Raw genomic sequence first — 17,992 nt, 5'->3', positions numbered from 1 at the left:
TAAATGCAGCAAAAAAAAAAAAAAAAAGAGGTGACTTGAATTCATTTTTCACAGCAATATTTTCCATTTTGCAGGGATCTCAGTAATTACTATTAATACATTTTACACCCTAGGACACTGAGAAATTACAGCCATGCACAAATTCTGTGACAGGACCAAGAATAAAAGCCAAACCACCACTTTCTAAATTGCTTGCTTTCTCCAACTACATTCTCTCAAGTATTACTGTTCTCACTCATAACTAATGATTATTAGTTATTTTCCCAGTCAGTGTAACACCCCTGGAGAGCCCTTCACTGACTTTAAACACTGGGGGGGAACTATGGATAATTCAGAGGCAGTAACAGATCAGCAGCTCATCTATTTGCTGTTCAGAATATGAGTTGGTACCTGCAGTTTACTGACTCCTGAACACTAACTTTTCAGCACTGCTGGAAGGGAGAAGCACCAAGCAGGAGGGATGAATGTGGGAGGGAGGGAAGGAAGGTGAGGGGGTGGAAAAATGAGCTTTACTGAATAATGGGGAAAGTGAAAAGGAATGGGAAAAGAGAGAGAAAAACTGGTTTAAATATTTAATCTCCTTTGCATTTGCTTTTGAAGAGGAAACAAAAGGCTTGGAACATCTTTTGTCTTGAACTAATTGTGACCAGAGATGAACGGCATGTGATTGTCACTTCTGTCATTTGCCTTAAGGTGGAGAGAAACAGATTGGTCCTGCTGCATCAGCGCAGCACATCAGACTCTGTCTCCAGCTGCAGCCAGTGCCTGAAGCTGCAGAAGATATTAAATTACTCGTGGCAAAGCAACTGTATGAGCCCACATTGCCCTGCATCCTGATGCCAGCGTGGGCAGCATGTGTGGTGCCTGAGAGCTGCACTTTTCTTTGGAGAAGGAAACTCCTTGGAGAGGTCTGAGGAGCAGTTGTACTTCCCCATATAGTAACTCACTTCATTTAGGTCTTCACCATTTAAAACCAGCAGCTCACAGCAGCTGTAACTTCCTCTTGTCTCTCCTCATTCCTCTGTACATCTTTCTACACAGCCTCTTTCTGCCACATTCTTTCACTTCCCTTGACTTGCCCTCTGTAGTCTTCCATCTCTGCTCACCCACAGTCTAGGCAGGGCCAAAAGCCACACAGGTGCCCTGTGTACCAGTCACAACTGGTGCACAATTTGGGGCACCCTCCACAGCTGAGCACCCCACGGATGAGCTGGCAGGACCTGCATGCCAGCAGAGACAACAGCTACGTGTGCCAATGGCCAGTGCATCAACAAACCATAAATCACAGAGCAATTTCTTTTGAAAGAGACTTTAAAGATCATTTAGTTCCACCTCCCCTGCCATGGGCAGGTATTTCTTCCACTAGACCATGTTGCTCAAAGCTCCAGCCAAACTGGACTTGAACATTTCCAAGGATGGGTCATCCACAACTTCTTTGGAAGTGCCTCACTACTGTCATAGTAAATATTGTTTTCCTTAACTCTAATACAAAATTTCTCTTTTCCCAGTTTGAAATCATTACCAGTTGTCCTATCCCCTCTCCTTTCTTTTAGACTCTACTTAGGTACTAGAAGGTGCTATAAGGAATCCCTTCTCTTCTCCAGTAAAGGAGAGACAGTCTCTCAGGCTGCCTTCATAGGAGAGGTTCTCCATCCCTCCTGTTGTCTTTGTGGCCCTCTAGGCCCACTCCAACAGGTCCATGTCCCTAGTATGCTGGGCACTCCAGAGCTGGATGCAGCACTCCAGGTGGGGTCTCCTGAGGGTCAAGCAAAGGGGCAGAATCTCCTCCCTTGACCTACTGGCCACATTTTTTTTGATGCAGCCCAGCATACAGAGCTGTGAATGCACATTGCTGGGTCATGTCAAGCCTCTCATCCACCAACACCTCCAAGTCCTTCTCCTCAGGGCTGCTCTCAATTAATTCACTGCTCTGCCTGTATTTCTTCTTGGGACCGCCCCGTATGAAAGACCATGGACTTGGCCTTATTGAACTTCATGAGGTTCATGTGGGCTCACCTCTCAAGCTTGTCAAAGTCCCTCTGGATGGTATTCCTTCCCTCCAGCCTGATATTCAGCAAGGCAGGCACAGCCCTTCATAGCAGTGATGGTTCTCTGTAGCCACTGTCTGTCATCCTCCTAAACAGGCTTAGCTGGATAAAAACCTCATTTAGGCTTTCTTTACAGACTGGAGGAGTGGGAGGGAGAAATGCCTCTAGAGACTAATACATTGCTAGTCTGTCTTTTAAATTGAAAAATATCTGCAAGATTTAAGAAAGTCTGATGGTCTCTGACTAATCAGAAGAAACTGCTGAGACTGGGAACTTCTCTTGTTTGGCTGAGACTTTGTCTCTCTGATTCACTTATTCCCTTTATAAGCCTCAAAGCAAAGAGGTGCTGCCATCCCTCCTCCTCAGAGGAGGGCAGATGTAATGTGACTTCTCCACCAGAGCCAATCATGGGATGTCTTTTGAAAAAGTAGGGATTTTTTGACCTCTGGTCTCCTGAGCCCTGAGGGAAAGTATGAAACCCAGCTTTTTGTCAACTCCTTAACTGGTAGCACACCAGAAGAAATAAAACAAAAAACACCAGCTCAAAAAGCAACAACAATGTCTTTCAAGCCTCTGAAGTCTCACAGTTAGCAATTATCTTTCAAAAGTTATTACCTCAAAAGGAATTTATTATTTTACTAGCTGTTCGGTAAGATATCAAATAAAGCTAAGGTGCCTAGTTAAGAATGTTCTTATTTTATTTTATTACCATTTGAAGAACTTGATTGGTTATTTGAAATGCTGGAGAGAATGGCTGAGTAGGAGTTTGGGCTGGGTGAAGCCAGCAAGCCATGAGTTTTGCATCTGGTTTACAAAAGAGCATGAGTAGGCTGAAATTCCAGGCTGATGAGATGGTCTCCACTATGACTACACTTCTTTCTTGGTAGAGAACTCGGTACACTTGACACGTGAGCCATAGGGATGAAAGACGAGTTTATTTTCTGGAGCACCACAGGATCTCACTTTGCTGGGTTCTGTGGCCATTCCTGCTCCTATGGCAATAATACCAGGATGCTGGTCACTCTCTTTGGATCTGAGCTACACAAGAGCTGACAGAACATCAGAAATGGTCCAGGTTTTATCTGAACTAATGACTTAGAAATGGGAAGCATCATATCTTAAGTCAAAAATTTGTCTGAGCCATGAAAGTACCCTCCCACCTTTTGCCAAAAGGCTCAGGAGCTGACAAAGGAGACCTGGTACTGTGGTCCAAAACGAGTTCACTTCTGCTCATGACCCAATACCAGTTCAGTACTGCTGCAAAATTTCAATGGTGCTCTGCCATGTCCTGCCCCTTCTTCCCAAATCTGAAGTTTTTTGCAGAATCTGCTGCTTCCCGAATTTGATCAATGTTGTTTTGCTTTGTGTTAGCCTGTGAGTCCCCAGATGCACATCCTGCCTGGGATGACCATGACCCTGACTTCGGTGGGAGCTGCTTCCTCTCACAGACAGTTCCAGCTGGACTCATCCCACAGCCTGTGTTGTATCCTTTGAGGTCTGGGAGCACAGAGACACTCATAGGCATGTCAGGCTGTGCCTGCAACAGCTGTGGAACCCTCCTCAGTGGTTGCTGTGGATGGCTGTGGATGGGTTCAGTGCAGCACCAGGAGCACAGGAGGGAAGCTTTATTCCAAGGGTGGCAAGAGATACATCCCTGTACTCTGAGGAAAGTGAAGCTTCTTGGAAATTCCTCAAAAGCTGCAGGAATTGGTGAGGGGAGGAGGCTTTGAGATGATACATACACGGTAGTTGCAAGAATCTTTGCGTTCAGCAAAGAGTAAATTTCTCAGGGGAAACAAAAAAAAAAAAAAAAGAGGGAGAACTGTGGGAGAGCTGAAACTGTGTTCGCATTTGGAAGACTGTGCCTCCCTTCCATTTTCTTATTGTCAAAATACCCTGAAAATTACTGTGTTTTTCTTCCTTTCCTGCTCCACCCCCAATTAGGAGTTTAAAGTAGGAAATGCTGAAGTATTTCATTTCAAATCTTTCAAAATCAAGTTTTTGACATATTTTAAAATAAACTCATAGATCGAAACTATTTCAGTTCAAAAAGAAGAACAAAAAATTCAAGTAGATCAGCAATGAAATAAACAGCGACCATGTTTCACTTGGGATTGAACAAATGCCTTGAATTCACCCTATTTTTAGTTTGTTTCTCTCTTTTTCCTGAGCTTCAGTTCCACACACTTTCAGTTTGTTTGACCTTTTTACCATTTCTATTACTCATCTCTAGTTTAGTTTTCATTTATTTAAATATTAATGAAAGAATAACAGTTACAAATTATTCTTATTTCTTAAACAAACCACGTAAATGTCTTGAGGTTGAGCAAACAGGGGAAAGCATTCCATACAGCAAAAGATTTACAGAAATTATGGACAGAAAGCCCTTACTTGAGGACTGAATCTGTCTGCTGCTGTCTCACAGAAAAAACCAGCAGGGAAGTACAGAGCTTTTAGAAACAGCTTATGAATTTGCAGCTTGCTAAGTAAATGAATTCTCTGTGTCCCTCATGTGCATACACTAACTCATTCCCCACAAATGCATACATACAGGTCTCTGGTGGAAAGACAGGGAATGTGCAGTCTGCAATGCACATGAACTTTCTCTTTAGAGGAGAAAAGATTTTTCCAATAAGCACAAAATCCCACCCCCTCAGCACCCCTCCTTCCCCTGTGTCTGACACTGACTTCAAGGGAGGAGTTGAGCCAATTATCTGTGAGTCCTACAGAAGGAAAATCTGCAATTTGCCAGTAGTTGTGAGAGAGAGAGGGAGAAGGGCAGGGAGGGAAGGCAAAAAGACTTAACTGGCAAATGTAAAGAAAAGCCCCTTTTATCCTAGAGAGAGAATATTTTAAAGCAAATCTCAGACCAGAAGAAAAGAAGCCCGTTGGAAGGGATGAGCCGGGCAAGATCTGGAGAAGCATAGGGTCACCAAAGCCAACTTCCATGCCGACCCTGATCTTTCTGCAGAGGATCTGAGGCAGCACAGAGGCAGGGTGGGCCAGCTGGATGCACCCACTACCCTGCACGAGTAGGTGCTGCTCCTGAAATTCTTTCCCCACAGTAGAGCCTACAAAGTACAACTTGCAAGAAAAGGCAGTGAAAGAGGGAGAGACTCTGCCTCTCCTTTTCTTGAACTGAGCCTGTGAGGAAAAGAGCTCATCTGCCCAAAGGGAAAAACTGCTACCATTCTGAGACTCTTCTTTAGCCTAAGTCCGTTGCCTGATCCAGTACTTACATCCATGGGGGAACGCCCTCTGGAGCCCTGCGGTCCTTCCCAATCCTGCTAAGTTCTTGGAAAATACTGGAGAAGAACTGAGCCCAGAACAAGCAGCGTGGGATCCACAGAACAAGAGCCTTTTACAACAGCAGCCACCTCTGATTAAAATTATCAGCTTCATCAGACTGCACCAAGACCCAGGACTGCTCCTCCTGGGAAAGAGAGGTAAGAAATCAGCACGGAGTTTGGGGTGAAAGTAGGAAACAAACATGCCACAGGAGTGATTTCTGGTGTGCATGAAAACGACAAGGGACACTAGCAGTGAGTAAGAACTGACAGGTCTGTTATGCATGTTACAGTTTGTGTCTGTCTTGTCCTTTTTAGCCGGGTGCAATGATTAACACTGGGGCGGCAGAGACACAACCAGCAGCTGAAGACAGAGGAGTGCAAGGGAGGTAGTTCAGAAGTCTGTTCATGAATGGGGAGTTGTAGGGAGAGCATACACCCTAATGGGAGGGTGGAGAACTAAGGTGCAATAGCTCTGGGTAGGGTGAATAAAGAATATCTACCTTAGGTATCTCCCTACAGGTGCTCAGGCTCAAATTTGTCAGTAGCTCACCGGCATTCAGACAAGTGCTCTCCAGAGCATACAAAAGCAGGTTCATTGTCATTCATTCTGATGCCTGCCTAAAAAAAGAGAAGTGGTGCTTAGCTGGTAGAGGATAACACAGGGAGTCAAGAGAAATGGACTTTAATGCTGATTTTGGACTGTGGTTTCAGCTTTCTCTGGGCAAATGAGCTTTTCCCTTCATTTAGTGTTATTTAGAGATAACATTAATTGCCTGTATTTCTATAACATTTTGAAATCCCTGCACTGTACCAATATAAACTTTCTAACATCAAGCCAGTACATAAAGCAGAAGGTACCACCGAGAATTAATCTATGCTTAAGCATTTAATAAACTGGAAGGAAAAGATGTAGATTAAAACCAGCTGGAGGTTGTTTGTCTCCTCATTCTCTTCTGATTGATTTTTCTTTGCTTAGTACATGAACATGTGGTGTCTCTCCGTTTCCTTTCCACTGTCTTAAATCTTTTTCACTGTATGAGCCCCTGTGCTCCACCCTGCCACTCTTGGGTGTCAAGGCTGAAGTTTCATTTCTTTTTCTGAGGAGGAAAGGAGACAAACTGTGTTGAACTAGAGAAAAACTGAACGGAGGGGATAAGAAGAGAAGGCTCAAAACAAAAATGTTAAGCTCCCAGTTCAATGGCATGCTCTGAGTCAGGTTTGCAGCAGAGGTGATGAGTAGCAACTCCACAAATCGAAATGCTGGAAAGCATATTTTACTTTGAGGGAAATGAAATGCAGTTAAGAAAGCACAGGAGTCCTCTTGACTGAATGCCTTGACATGTGGAACAAGGACAGTGTAAAGTGATCAGGTTCCTCAGCATGCATGTTCTGTACAGGACATAAAAGGCATTAGCTCAAAATTCATAACTGCTCTCTCCCAGATGCTTTTGCACTGAATTGTACAGAACTGCTCTCTAGCAGGTGTAAACCACACAATCCACTTGCCCTCATGCAGCTACACCGGTCCATCACGGCCTGGAGAGCTGCCTCACCTCTAGATACTGATCCTGGGTGGTAAAGTAGTTTGTAGCTTTTACAACTCATCTGTTTCCCTGCTCTTCTCTGCCAAATAAATAAGCCTCAGAGAGTGAATATAAGCTTTTTTTTTGTCTGCCCATGGATGCAAAACTGTATTGGAGCGGCTAGGGATAGTGTACATGGCAGTGTTTCAGAGACTGAATATGGTATTTCTGCACTATTGGAGATAGGTCCTGTGGTAAATAGAACACAGAATCCAGTTCAAATACCAGCTGTGCTCCTTGCTGTCATTTCTGCCACAGTAATCCCAACAGTACCATAATTCTGCATGTGTGTGTCCATCCAAAAAAATATGCCATTTTTGTTCTGGCATTTATCTGGCTCTAATATTAGGCTGTCCTGCCCTCTGAATGTAATTCAGAGTATAAGCTACTCCAAGGAGACCATTGCATTTCTTTTGTGCATTAGGTAGGGCTGAATATGCCCTACCTAATTTGTGCTGTAAATTATGGCAATAATAATAAATAGTCATGTTTTGCTGTTTCCTTGGGCTATAGCACAGAGCTTGTAATGATGCTGGATCAGAATTCCAGAGACTTCTTTATTTAGCAGTGACTGTATTTTCACTGCTGCTTTGGTGCTTAGCACATGTTAAACAAAGTAAAATATTTTAAGCTCTTCCCTGAGATAATTGTCAGGTACATAAAAGCTTTGGAGATAAAAGTCACTCAAGGGAAAGATAGGAATCCAGATCTGGACCCAGAAATTATCTTTCTGTGTACATAAAGTACTTGCATTGTAATATTAAATAAACAACACCTAAGTTAAATAAATGGCACAGTGGGAACTTGAATATTCTTTAATAAGAACATAGTAACCAAAATAAACTCAGTCCAAAAGTGTGCCTCCTTTGCTGTAACAGTCAGCTTTCCCCACACAGGGGCTGTATTTTTCTTTCATCACACAGTTCATTTGAACTGGTACACTAAAATAGTCTGAGCAGCACTTTTTCTTTCCTACCAAAGTTTCCTGCATCTGAGTGCTATGTCAAAATGCAGTCTCCAGAGTCTCTAGACTCATTTTAGATGTCATGGGTTGGAAACCTTGTCTAATAGCTATTTAAGATGGCTGTCCTTCATCTTTTCTCCTGCTTGTACTTAGCACCCGTGCTTGGCAAAGCACCTGCAACATCTGCATGTATAAAGACTGGAGCTCCTAAAAATAATCAGTGTTTCTGCAGTTCCACCCATTGACAGCCATCCTGCTGCAACAATGATAGTTTGCTTATAGGGAGTTCCCACACTACCAGGCCAAACAGCAGAATTAAAAGCTGTTTTCTAAAAGGTTACTGGAGGCACAGATCTTTGAATTTATCACTAGCCAGTGCTGTTTTGTGGCTCACGCTCCCTGCAGCAGCAATTAATATTGCATGGGGCCAGTCATTTAAAGTTACTGAGATGTCTAGCTTGCACTGATGTTAAGCATGATTCTTGTTTCTGTCTGACTTTTGGCTGATCTCAGAAAATTAGTATTAAGCACAGCTCCTATTTAGGCAACCACATGAAGCAATCTAGGTTCTAATGGCAGCTGCAGTGGCTGTAGTATACTGGGGAATCTGACCTCTATGTTTATGTATCTAAATGAGAACCAAGTTCTACTGAAAAATCTGGTAAAATGTGTGACACAGATGGTGGGAAGGAACTTGGTGTCTCAGATGAAGAGCGGCTGATAAATTCAGCCCTTAATGTTTAAATGTGACAGCAAATTATAATTCAAAGCATGTTATTTTCAGTGTAAATGCCTTCATTTTTATACTACTTTAAAAGAAAAGAAAGAGCAACAAAAACAATAAAACAAAACCAAACAAAAACAAAAAACCACTCACTGAAAATGAGACTGGAAAGTTTAAGCATTTCCAGTGAAAAAAATCTCTGTGTGAACCAGTGATTGCTCTGCTGTGCAGGACTGTGCTCCAGAGTGCTCTTTGGCAAGCTGGTGGTGAGGAGCTGCCTTATTTTACCCTCTATTTGCTTTGTGATCTTTCCTCCAACTCTGCTATTTCCTCTTTCAGGACCAAGCAATGATGAAGACACTGTCTGGAGGAAACTGCAACCTGAACGTGCCAGCCAAGAACTCGTACCGCATGGTGGTGCTGGGAGCCTCCAGGGTGGGGAAAAGCTCCATCGTCTCTCGCTTCCTCAACGGCCGCTTCGAGGATCAGTACACTCCCACCATCGAGGACTTCCATCGCAAGGTCTACAACATACGGGGAGACATGTATCAGCTGGACATCCTGGACACCTCTGGGAATCACCCTTTCCCTGCCATGAGGAGGCTTTCCATCCTAACAGGTCTGAAAGTCAGGGGGAAGGTCATAAGGACAGACATTAGCTTGAAACGTGTAGCCTGGGGATGGCTGGTTTTTGGGACATAGCTAAAGGGATTGCTTGATTTACTGCAAGATGCATTTCTATAGAGTCATATTTCCTGGCTGGCATTTCCCAGCACTATAAGGAATGCATTAGCCACAGTAGAGAAGTCCAGTGGGTGAAGGTCTAAAATTGAGGTTTTCCCTAATCCATCTACCTTCCCTTCCTGCTTCCTACTTTTACTGATGTCACAAATAAATGGCTGAATGCAATTCTGTGGGTATAAAGAGCAGCAAAGGGCAAATTAAGCATGTTGTTGTAGGACACATACAGTGAAAAATAAATATAAAATGCACAGGAAGGGAATTCTAACCAAGAAAGTCCCAAGGATTTTTTTATTCTGAAAATTTCCAGCCTGATTTCCTTGATTTAATATTCCAGTAGAAGGATAGCTTTACTTTTACCATTTCTCCTTAATCTGCATCTAATCAAATGTGTTTGAAGACAAAAAAAGGGGAAATGGTGGGACCATTTTGCCTCTTCTCACTGTCAAGCCATTCCTGTTTGAGCTAAAATATATTTTTTAATTATAAAAGTGACAGTAGACGTATATTCAGCCACAGCTCACAACACACCTTTCTGGATTCACTATCCACCTTTCTAACTGGCCAGTGAAACATGACATTCACATCTGACAAGGCTAAAATCCATATTCAGTGAGGTCCTAGAACCAGTTTCTGGGATGCAACTGTATGCTTTAGTCCCTGAAAGCTCTCTTAGCACGTTCCACACAAATGTCATTCAACAGCCAATGATTTGCCTTATTTTCTACTTCCTATTCCTATTTCTATTTTCTATTCCTTCTACAAGGAATTGTAAGTCAGGAAATGTCAAGAGGAAATGCCAGGGGATGTGTGTCATTATGTATTATTTTTTCATGGTCTGCTTCTCTTGAGGAAATAGAATGATAGCAGAGCGCACTGAAAAACCTCTCATTCCTGACTTGGGTGTTCAGGAGTGATTAGCCATAAACCTTCAGTTCAGGTGTACCTTCATGTATTGTGTAATCAAAGGGTTAAGGCTGAGTGGCTACCAGCTCTCCACTCTTTCTGGTGTCAGAAGAGGATGTGTTTTACACAGAGATACAAATGAAAGGAAATAAAAAGAAAAGCAGTGCAGCAGAGCTGAGATAGAAACATGTCTACAAAAGAGATAAAAGCAGGCAATAACTTGCAAGCCCAGTACAAACTAGTAATGCAACTGGATATGACTGGAGTAACATCATAACCAAAAGTCTTTTCCATAGTACTATAGAAAGATGTGGGGAGTTAAATGAGAAGAACTAAAGTACAACCGAGTGAATAGGTGCCAAAGGACCAAACAAAAAATATGGGGAGGAGATGGAAATAAAATAATTGCTTTTTAAAAATTTGCTCATCTGAAACTGGTTGTGACCAACAAGCCTTTACAGTATATATATTTTTTTAATTGCAGGGGATGTTTTCATCCTAGTGTTCAGCCTGGACAATAGAGAATCCTTTGATGAGGTCAAGCGACTCCAGAAACAGATCCTTGAGGTCAAATCCTGCCTGAAGAACAAGACAAAGGAATCAGCTGACCTCCCCATGGTCATCTGTGGCAACAAAAATGACCACAGTGAAATCTTCCGCAAGGTACGCACTGACGAAGGTGAGAATCTTGTCTCCAGTGATGAAAACTGTGCTTACTTCGAAGTGTCGGCCAAGAAGAACACCAATGTGGATGAGATGTTTTATGTCCTCTTCAGCATGGCCAAGCTACCTCATGAGATGAGCCCTTCCCTCCACAGGAAAATCTCCATCCAGTATGGTGACGCTTTCCAGCAGAAATCCTTCCGGATGCGCCGAGTCAAGGACATGGATGCCTATGGCATGATCTCTCCCTTCGCTCGCCGGCCAAGTGTCAACAGTGACCTGAAGTACATCAAATCAAAAGTTCTCAGGGAAGGGCAGTCCAGGGAGAGAGAGAAATGCACAGTCCAGTGAAGGAGGCTTGCGCTTCTGTCTGAAGACAACGTCCACGTGCAGTGCCTTAAAGAAAAATGGTCAGTGGAAGCAAAGAACAGGCTCATGGGGTTTATTGAGAAAACCTAACATGGAGAAAGGATAACTTCCTGTGGATTCTGCTGAGTCACAAGTGTAGATAACATCAACCTTGAAGAGGACTGGGAATAATCATACAGCTGAGATACAAGTGCATTTTTTTGTCTTTGTAATGTAGCTCCTCTTCATTACCCTTTTTGTTTGAAAAATAGAGTCCTGAGAAGTGAAGACATTTCAACCTTATCATTACAAAGAAAATAGATCAAAAATGCACAGCATTAACAGTGACCCAGCATGCAGCTCTTGCTAAGAGAGAGAAGGTTATATGTGTGTATGTGTGTGTATCTCTGTGTGTCCAAGTGCACGTGTGCATGCATGTGTGGAGCTCTCCTTTTAAAAAGTGGGACTTGCATTTCAAAGAGCAGCAGTCTTAAGTGAGCATTCCCAGATTGGGAGTGGACTCTATATATGGATGCATGACTTTCACTCACTTCTGAGGGCACCTGCATTAAGAATTTGGTTTTATGTTTGTTGGAACAGTTACCATTTGACATTGACATGATTGTTGGTTTGTATTATAGTTTATTTTGAGATTTGTTGGGGTTTTTTTGTTGTCTGGGGGTGGGTTTTTAGCAAAATCAGATGGCAAGCGCATTTGATATTAAACAGTGTCTGCTTTCTACCAGTGAAAGGTGGTTTTCATCTGTAACACTTTCTAATACATACATTGACTGAAAGTGAAATTATTCTGCAAAAAGCCAATGCATTTGGCTGCTTTGCAAGCCTGGTGTGATGTTGTTTCTCAAAGCAGCCACACCAATTCTGAGTTTCATAATACAAATGCCACTCTTTGCCTTTCTGGCCACTGGACTAATGATTCCTTTCTCTGCCTGTATCAGTTGAGAGTGACCAGGCTTATATATAGAATCAGACCATTTCAGAGGCAGGATTGGATTCTTTTTCAAAAATAAGAACTAAATGGTTATAGGGCCAGCTCCTTCATATTTCTTCTGCTGACATGCTTCTAGTAATTTTGTTCATGGTTTCCCTCACTGTCCAGTAAAGGTTGATCATTCGCACTGCAGAAGTCCTTCAGAACAGAAGTTTTGTCCTGGCTGTTCAAACAGGATTGAACTGACTGGTTAGATAAATCTGGGGCTGTCCACTCATTTCTTTCCTTTCTCAGGCTTCCTTATCTTCAGTTCTCTCCCTGTTCTTTTTCTGGCTCTGTTGTTTGATGAGCTCCTGTTCCCCCACAAAGTCCGATATATTCTCTTAAATGTGAGCTTGCCACTCTTGCTGACTGGAATGAGATGTGTGCACACATATCTGTGGGCAAAGCATGGCTCCGAGACAGTAAACAACAGTAGAATATGTATGTTATAAATACCTCAGAAAGACCTTCAGATATATTGTCCCTCCCTCACCCTCAAGTTCTGTGTTTGGCTGCATCTGCCTTGCTGTGTCCTGGGCAGAGCTGTGAGCTAGTTTGTGCTATAATTTGACAGGAAACCAAGAATTATGATTGTCTGTAAAAGTTAGCCTCTGGGATTCAAAGTCCCATATTCATTTATCAACTCCACCCTTCATTGGTACTGTATTGGTAAAATACACTGTTCTTTTATTCCTGTTGCCAGGGCAGCACCTTTCTGACCACATCTCCCTTCCTATCTATAAATATGTATATGGTTTATGATTAAACCTGATTTATTTATTAGCTGTGTCCTGGTTTGGTTGTTTGGTTGTTTTTGGTTTTTTTTAAATTTCTCCAAGAACGATGAGGAAGGTCCTGTGTTTATGTTGTGCAGGTGAATCTAGGTAAGTGAGTTCTGGATTGAGAGCCCTGATTAGTTCTCCAGTAAGTTCTGGAAGAGCCTTTTATGTCCTCCAGACGCCAGGGGCTACACATTTTCCTGTTTGGAACAGAACTGTGTCTATACCCATATCTATCCATCAATCACCTTTTTGACCACTAACTTATATATACAGATATCCGCAGAGGCAGACAGTTACTTTTCCCTAAGCTGCCTCCAAAATGAGAGAACAACAACTCTCTCCTCCCTGCACAGAGCTGACGTGTTGATCCCTGGTGCAATTTAATGTGGTCTCTGCAGAGACATCACTGTTTATCTCAGCAATCTCTCCAGGTTACCATCTGTACCTCCCACTTCTTTGAGTCCTGGTCCCTCTGAGCACATCCTCACCACCCGACTGACTCCCCACCCAAGTGCCTCAAGGACATGGAGTGGGTTTGAAGTTGGAATGAGAAAGGCATAAATAATGGATATTGATTGGGTTAAGGGACCCTGGAATACTAAATGAGAACTGCTTGCCCTATAGACCATGCACTTCCTTACTGACCCTGCACCTGCTCTCCCAGGCCTGCAGGATAAAGCTGAACTTTTAAAGAGTCTTCAAAATCAAGTCTCTGTCCTTGTCTTATAACACTGACCTTACCATTATTTTCCTTACTTTTCCACACCTCCACAAACACAGTCTTTCCATCTCCACAAAGACACCAGATTTCCACACCCTTCCATCTTCTCCTATTCCTGCCACTTCCACCATGGACACAAAGCCACCCAGCATTGAAAAGCAACATTGCAGTGACAACAGAGGCACCAGTGTAGGGGAGGCTGAAGACCAAAGAGCAGGTGCTCACATATGCCGGATGCCACAGGAATGCCAGTGATCTCCAGCTGCATAGTCCAGCTGGGCCAGCTAATGCTCAAGGTGAGAGGCATCTGAGAAACTGGCTGGGAATGAAGGTGAAGCAGCATTACAGTCACCCACAAAAACAAATGGCAATAAGCAGATAATCTTATTAAAGTAATCCTAGTCTTCTCATTGCATTTTGTTACTGATGGTAATTGCTTTTGAAGTTAGATTTTCATGCTCCTGAGGACATTTTTTTTTATTGCATCATTACAGTCATTCTATTAATATCTATATCTTATTTGGGCTCTAAAAGTGCTTACAGCCCCTAAACCAGACAGTATGTGTATCAGTTGTTTATTCACAGTTAGCAGCCACTGTGTTCTGTGGAAAGGCCAGGGACTGGGAAGCAGAGAGCAAGGCTACCTTCCTGCATAGGGGACATAAGGCAAGGCAGGAAGAGGAAAGAAGAATTGTTTCTTTCCTGCTAACCACTGAATGCATCTGGCTATAGAACAGAAAAGGGACGAGCTTTATGGGAAACTCTTATTATGTGTGTTCAAAAACTGTGAGACCCTGAAAGAAGCAAAGAAGAGGCCTACAGCCAGGTCCCAGAGGCACCACCAAAAAGAGAAACCACCTCTTTTTCTTTTTTTTTTCCTTTCTTTTCTTTTTTTTTTTTTTTCTTTTTTTCCTTTAAGATTCAAGAGACCTGCATGGAACTTACTGCAACCCAAGAAGTCATGAAAATGCACAGGACTAAGGGCAGGTCTGGAGGAAGGAATCTGTCCGGAAGAGATGCTAAGAGTACCCTTACTTGGTCTTACCTGGTGTAATTAATTTGCTTTATTCCCACAGATACCTCATCCTACATTGCAGTATATAAACCCTGTCACTAGTGATGCAAAGCCTTGCTTAGGGTTTTTGTGTATTTACTTTCAGGACAACAAGCAGAGACCCAGTTGAGGATCAATCACCGCTCTGGAACAGGACTAAGATTTATTTTTTATATTGCTCAACACAGCAAGATAGTCCTTGTCCTGAAGAAATTACCAATCAACACATAGGAGCTACTATAAATATTGGCAAAAATCTAATCAAGTCACAGGGTCAGAACTAATCAGGAAGGAAATAGTGATCCTGGTGAATTAAGTAAAAAACAATCTGAGGGTGGAGAGGACAGAATGAAGGCCTGTTTTGACATCCAAAGGATTAAATTAGGCTTCTGTTCTGAAGGATCCCCAGGAGAGCTGCTGCCACCAGGCCAGCCTGATGTTAGAGAGGCTTTCATGATGCAGCCTCACAAAGAGCATTGTCTCCCTGAGACCCTGGGGTCCAATATGTCTGATTGTTTGAGAGGTCAAAGGTCTTTCACAAAGGCAAGTAGGAAATGGTGGGATAATTTTTTAAAGGGCAGCAGAAGAGAGCTTCAAAAGGGTGCTCACAAAGGGTGAGCCACAGGAGGTTGTCCAGGTAAATAATCGAAAAGATAGGCTAGAATGTAAGCTATAAAATGTACCTTTCATCTTTATTTCATGCTTCTCTATGCACAACTCAAAAAGAAGACATTTTATTTAGCCTTCTTTTCCTTCCTCAAATGTTAGCCGCTGCTTACTGCTGCATAGAACCCACCTCCCACCTCTCATTACACCTTTTTTTTGCCTTAGATTTACTCTCCTGTCATCTACCTTATTATGGGCTGCTTTGCTAACCCTGTCTTAGTATCTTGGCTAGGGTAGAAGGTTACAAGAAAAAGTGGTTTTGAAGTAACTGATGATTATTTAATTTGATTTGAAATCACTGTTACATTCAGGGGCTTTATTGGCATTATTGTTTCTGTAAAATTACACAGTGGCAGGCTCAGATTAAAGGATCTCCTTGACAAAGTATAGAAAACATGATATAATGTACATTTTCCCCACTGGTTTCTATAGCAACAGCCTTTTCTCTGCACTCAGAAAGAGCAGGGAATTTGCAGGAGGGAGATGAGTAGCAGTAGCTCTGCCCTGCTCAGATCTTTCACTTCTGAGTCCTCATGGGAAATTTTCCTCCCTTCAGTTTCTCTTATGTGGAGAAACAAAGACCAACAGCCAGAGCTGCTTTGCAGACTACTCTATATGTCTTGTAAAGCTGTGGGATGGATATTTACCACAGACAAGAAAGTTTTATTGCATGATTTCCATTTCCATGATGTGATTGTCATCTGGGGCATTGCTCCTGGCACAGTGCCTGATATGGGGAATACACATGGCAAAGTGCTATGAACCAACAGGTATGGTTAGAGCTAACTGTGAGCCTTGACCATCTCCACTCTTCCCTGTGCCTGTCAGGCTCACTCTGAGCCTGAGATTTCCCAGAGAACCATTTCCTTTTGCATCATGGCAACATCAGCCAAAGACCTTTCCTTGCCTCTACCACCATTTGTCATCCACAGTGAGCAGAACCACACTAAGTCCCAGGCATCGTGTTCCTAGAAAGTTATTGACAGCTTGGAAGGAGACCAAGAACTAGCAAGAAAAACATTTTATGAGCCTAAGGGAATTGACTTGAGTAAGCCTTAAGAAAACTCTGAAAGGGATAACTCTGTGCTATGCAGGCAAACAAACTCTGAGAGAGCCTGGCTGAAAACCCCTTGATGTATTTGAGGTGGAGATGACAACTGAGACAGCTCTTTTTTTAGAGTTGGACAGGGGGATAGTCCAGTGGGAACAGGAGTATTAAGGAGGAAAATGTAGGCAAGACAGAGCAGATTTTAGAGCAGTGGAATCTACTGGAAAATTTAATTTTCTAAGAGATATCAGTAAAGTCCAATTAGGAAAACACTGGGAAAAACACTGAAAACTACATGGGCAGCTGGTATAACCTGGTGCTGGCCGTGGGCTAGGCTGACTGAGCCAGTAGGTTTTCTTGATCCCACACACCTGTTTCTGTGATGGACCCTGAACCCAAGTCTGCTTCAAAGAAATTTCCTCAGACTGTCTGTCCTCACTGCACACTCCCAGTCCCACAAGCGGAGGGTTGGTAGTTCACTGGTCCTCTCCCAGGAAACCACTAACAACAGAGACAACACTTCTTAAGTCAGACCCTGGTTTTCACAGCATTTCCATAAAGATCCCTGGACCACTTGGAGTAAACAGTTCCTTCGGTGAATAGTCCATGAGCAGCTTTTTGAGCATTTGTTTATTGTTCAGAAGTATTTGATGACTCATTAATGCAAATGGGTCCTGTGCTTTAACTGGGGTGGTTAACTAAGATTATCAGTTCAGATTAAACAGGAAAACAAGGACAAATGAGGCCACTGTGTTTCAGGACATCATGTAGCAAAGTAAAATAACATAAAGGAAAAAAATCCAACTTGAGTATGTGTCCCCTCATTGTTCTGACCTAGAGGCATTTCAGACAGACTGTATTTATTCAAGAGTGTCTTCTCACAAGCATTTGGCTTTCAGCAGTTAGTACAGAACACTAATTCACACATAAAAACATTGAATATTTTACACCTTTTCATAACAATATGTCTTGAGTCCATATTTTGAGGTTAAAAAGAAGCAAAACAAAAACCCCCTACAGCTTCCAGAGTTGTAGCCAATGAATGGATGGTGATGGACAATTCCAGCTGCAAAAAACAATTCCTTCACACATTGGGACCTTATCTGGAAAACTAGACAATTCTATTACACTGGGACTTGTGGTCTTTTTGTTCCACTGGGTACTAAAACCACACCAAACCACAAGAAACACATTTCCAGCAGTGGAGCTGTATCTGTATCTTGCATTTCAGAACGCACTAGCATCAGGACTGTGACAGATCCCAACCAGTTCTTCAATGTCTCTGCAAAGCTTTCAGGAGCTTCAGAGCTAAAGAAAGCTCAAGCTGGTAAAATAACTGTGTGTTAGGTAACTTGGGTTTCTGTCTTGTTCCTCAGGTCGGAGATCTAACCACCCCTAGGAAGAGTTCTTCCAGTTTCCACACCCTTTACATAAATCAGTGTCTTGGTTTCCCATCTCTG

The 17,992-nt window shown here is 42.7% G+C and overlaps 1 protein-coding gene across 1 annotated transcript; it reads left to right on the top strand.

Annotated features, from left to right (window-relative positions):
- Positions 1–4,808: 4,808 nt before the first annotated feature.
- RASD2 (RASD family member 2) lies at positions 4,809–13,046 on the top strand. Its single transcript, XM_059473305.1, has 3 exons — positions 4,809–5,494; positions 8,949–9,228; positions 10,741–13,046. The coding sequence occupies exons 2-3, from the start codon at positions 8,958–8,960 to the stop codon at positions 11,268–11,270; spliced, it is 801 nt and encodes a 266-aa protein (XP_059329288.1). The 5' UTR covers positions 4,809–5,494; positions 8,949–8,957; the 3' UTR covers positions 11,271–13,046.
- Positions 13,047–17,992: the final 4,946 nt, after the last annotated feature.

The sequence above is a fragment of the Ammospiza nelsoni genome, chromosome 5 (assembly GCF_027579445.1).
Source record: "Ammospiza nelsoni isolate bAmmNel1 chromosome 5, bAmmNel1.pri, whole genome shotgun sequence".
Lineage (NCBI taxonomy): Eukaryota > Metazoa > Chordata > Aves > Passeriformes > Passerellidae > Ammospiza > Ammospiza nelsoni.
The sequence above is the reverse complement of the archived record's forward strand: the minus strand, read 5'-3'. Positions and strand labels throughout refer to the sequence as shown.

Bases quoted from the DNA above. Each gene is read 5' to 3' on its own strand.
- RASD2 (XM_059473305.1), top strand. From the start codon at position 8,958: ATGATGAAGACACTGTCTGGAGGAAACTGCAACCTGAACGTGCCAGCC. The intron at 9,229-10,740 runs GTCTGAAAGTCA...TTTTAATTGCAG, and splicing joins GAGGCTTTCCATCCTAACAG to GGGATGTTTTCATCCTAGTG.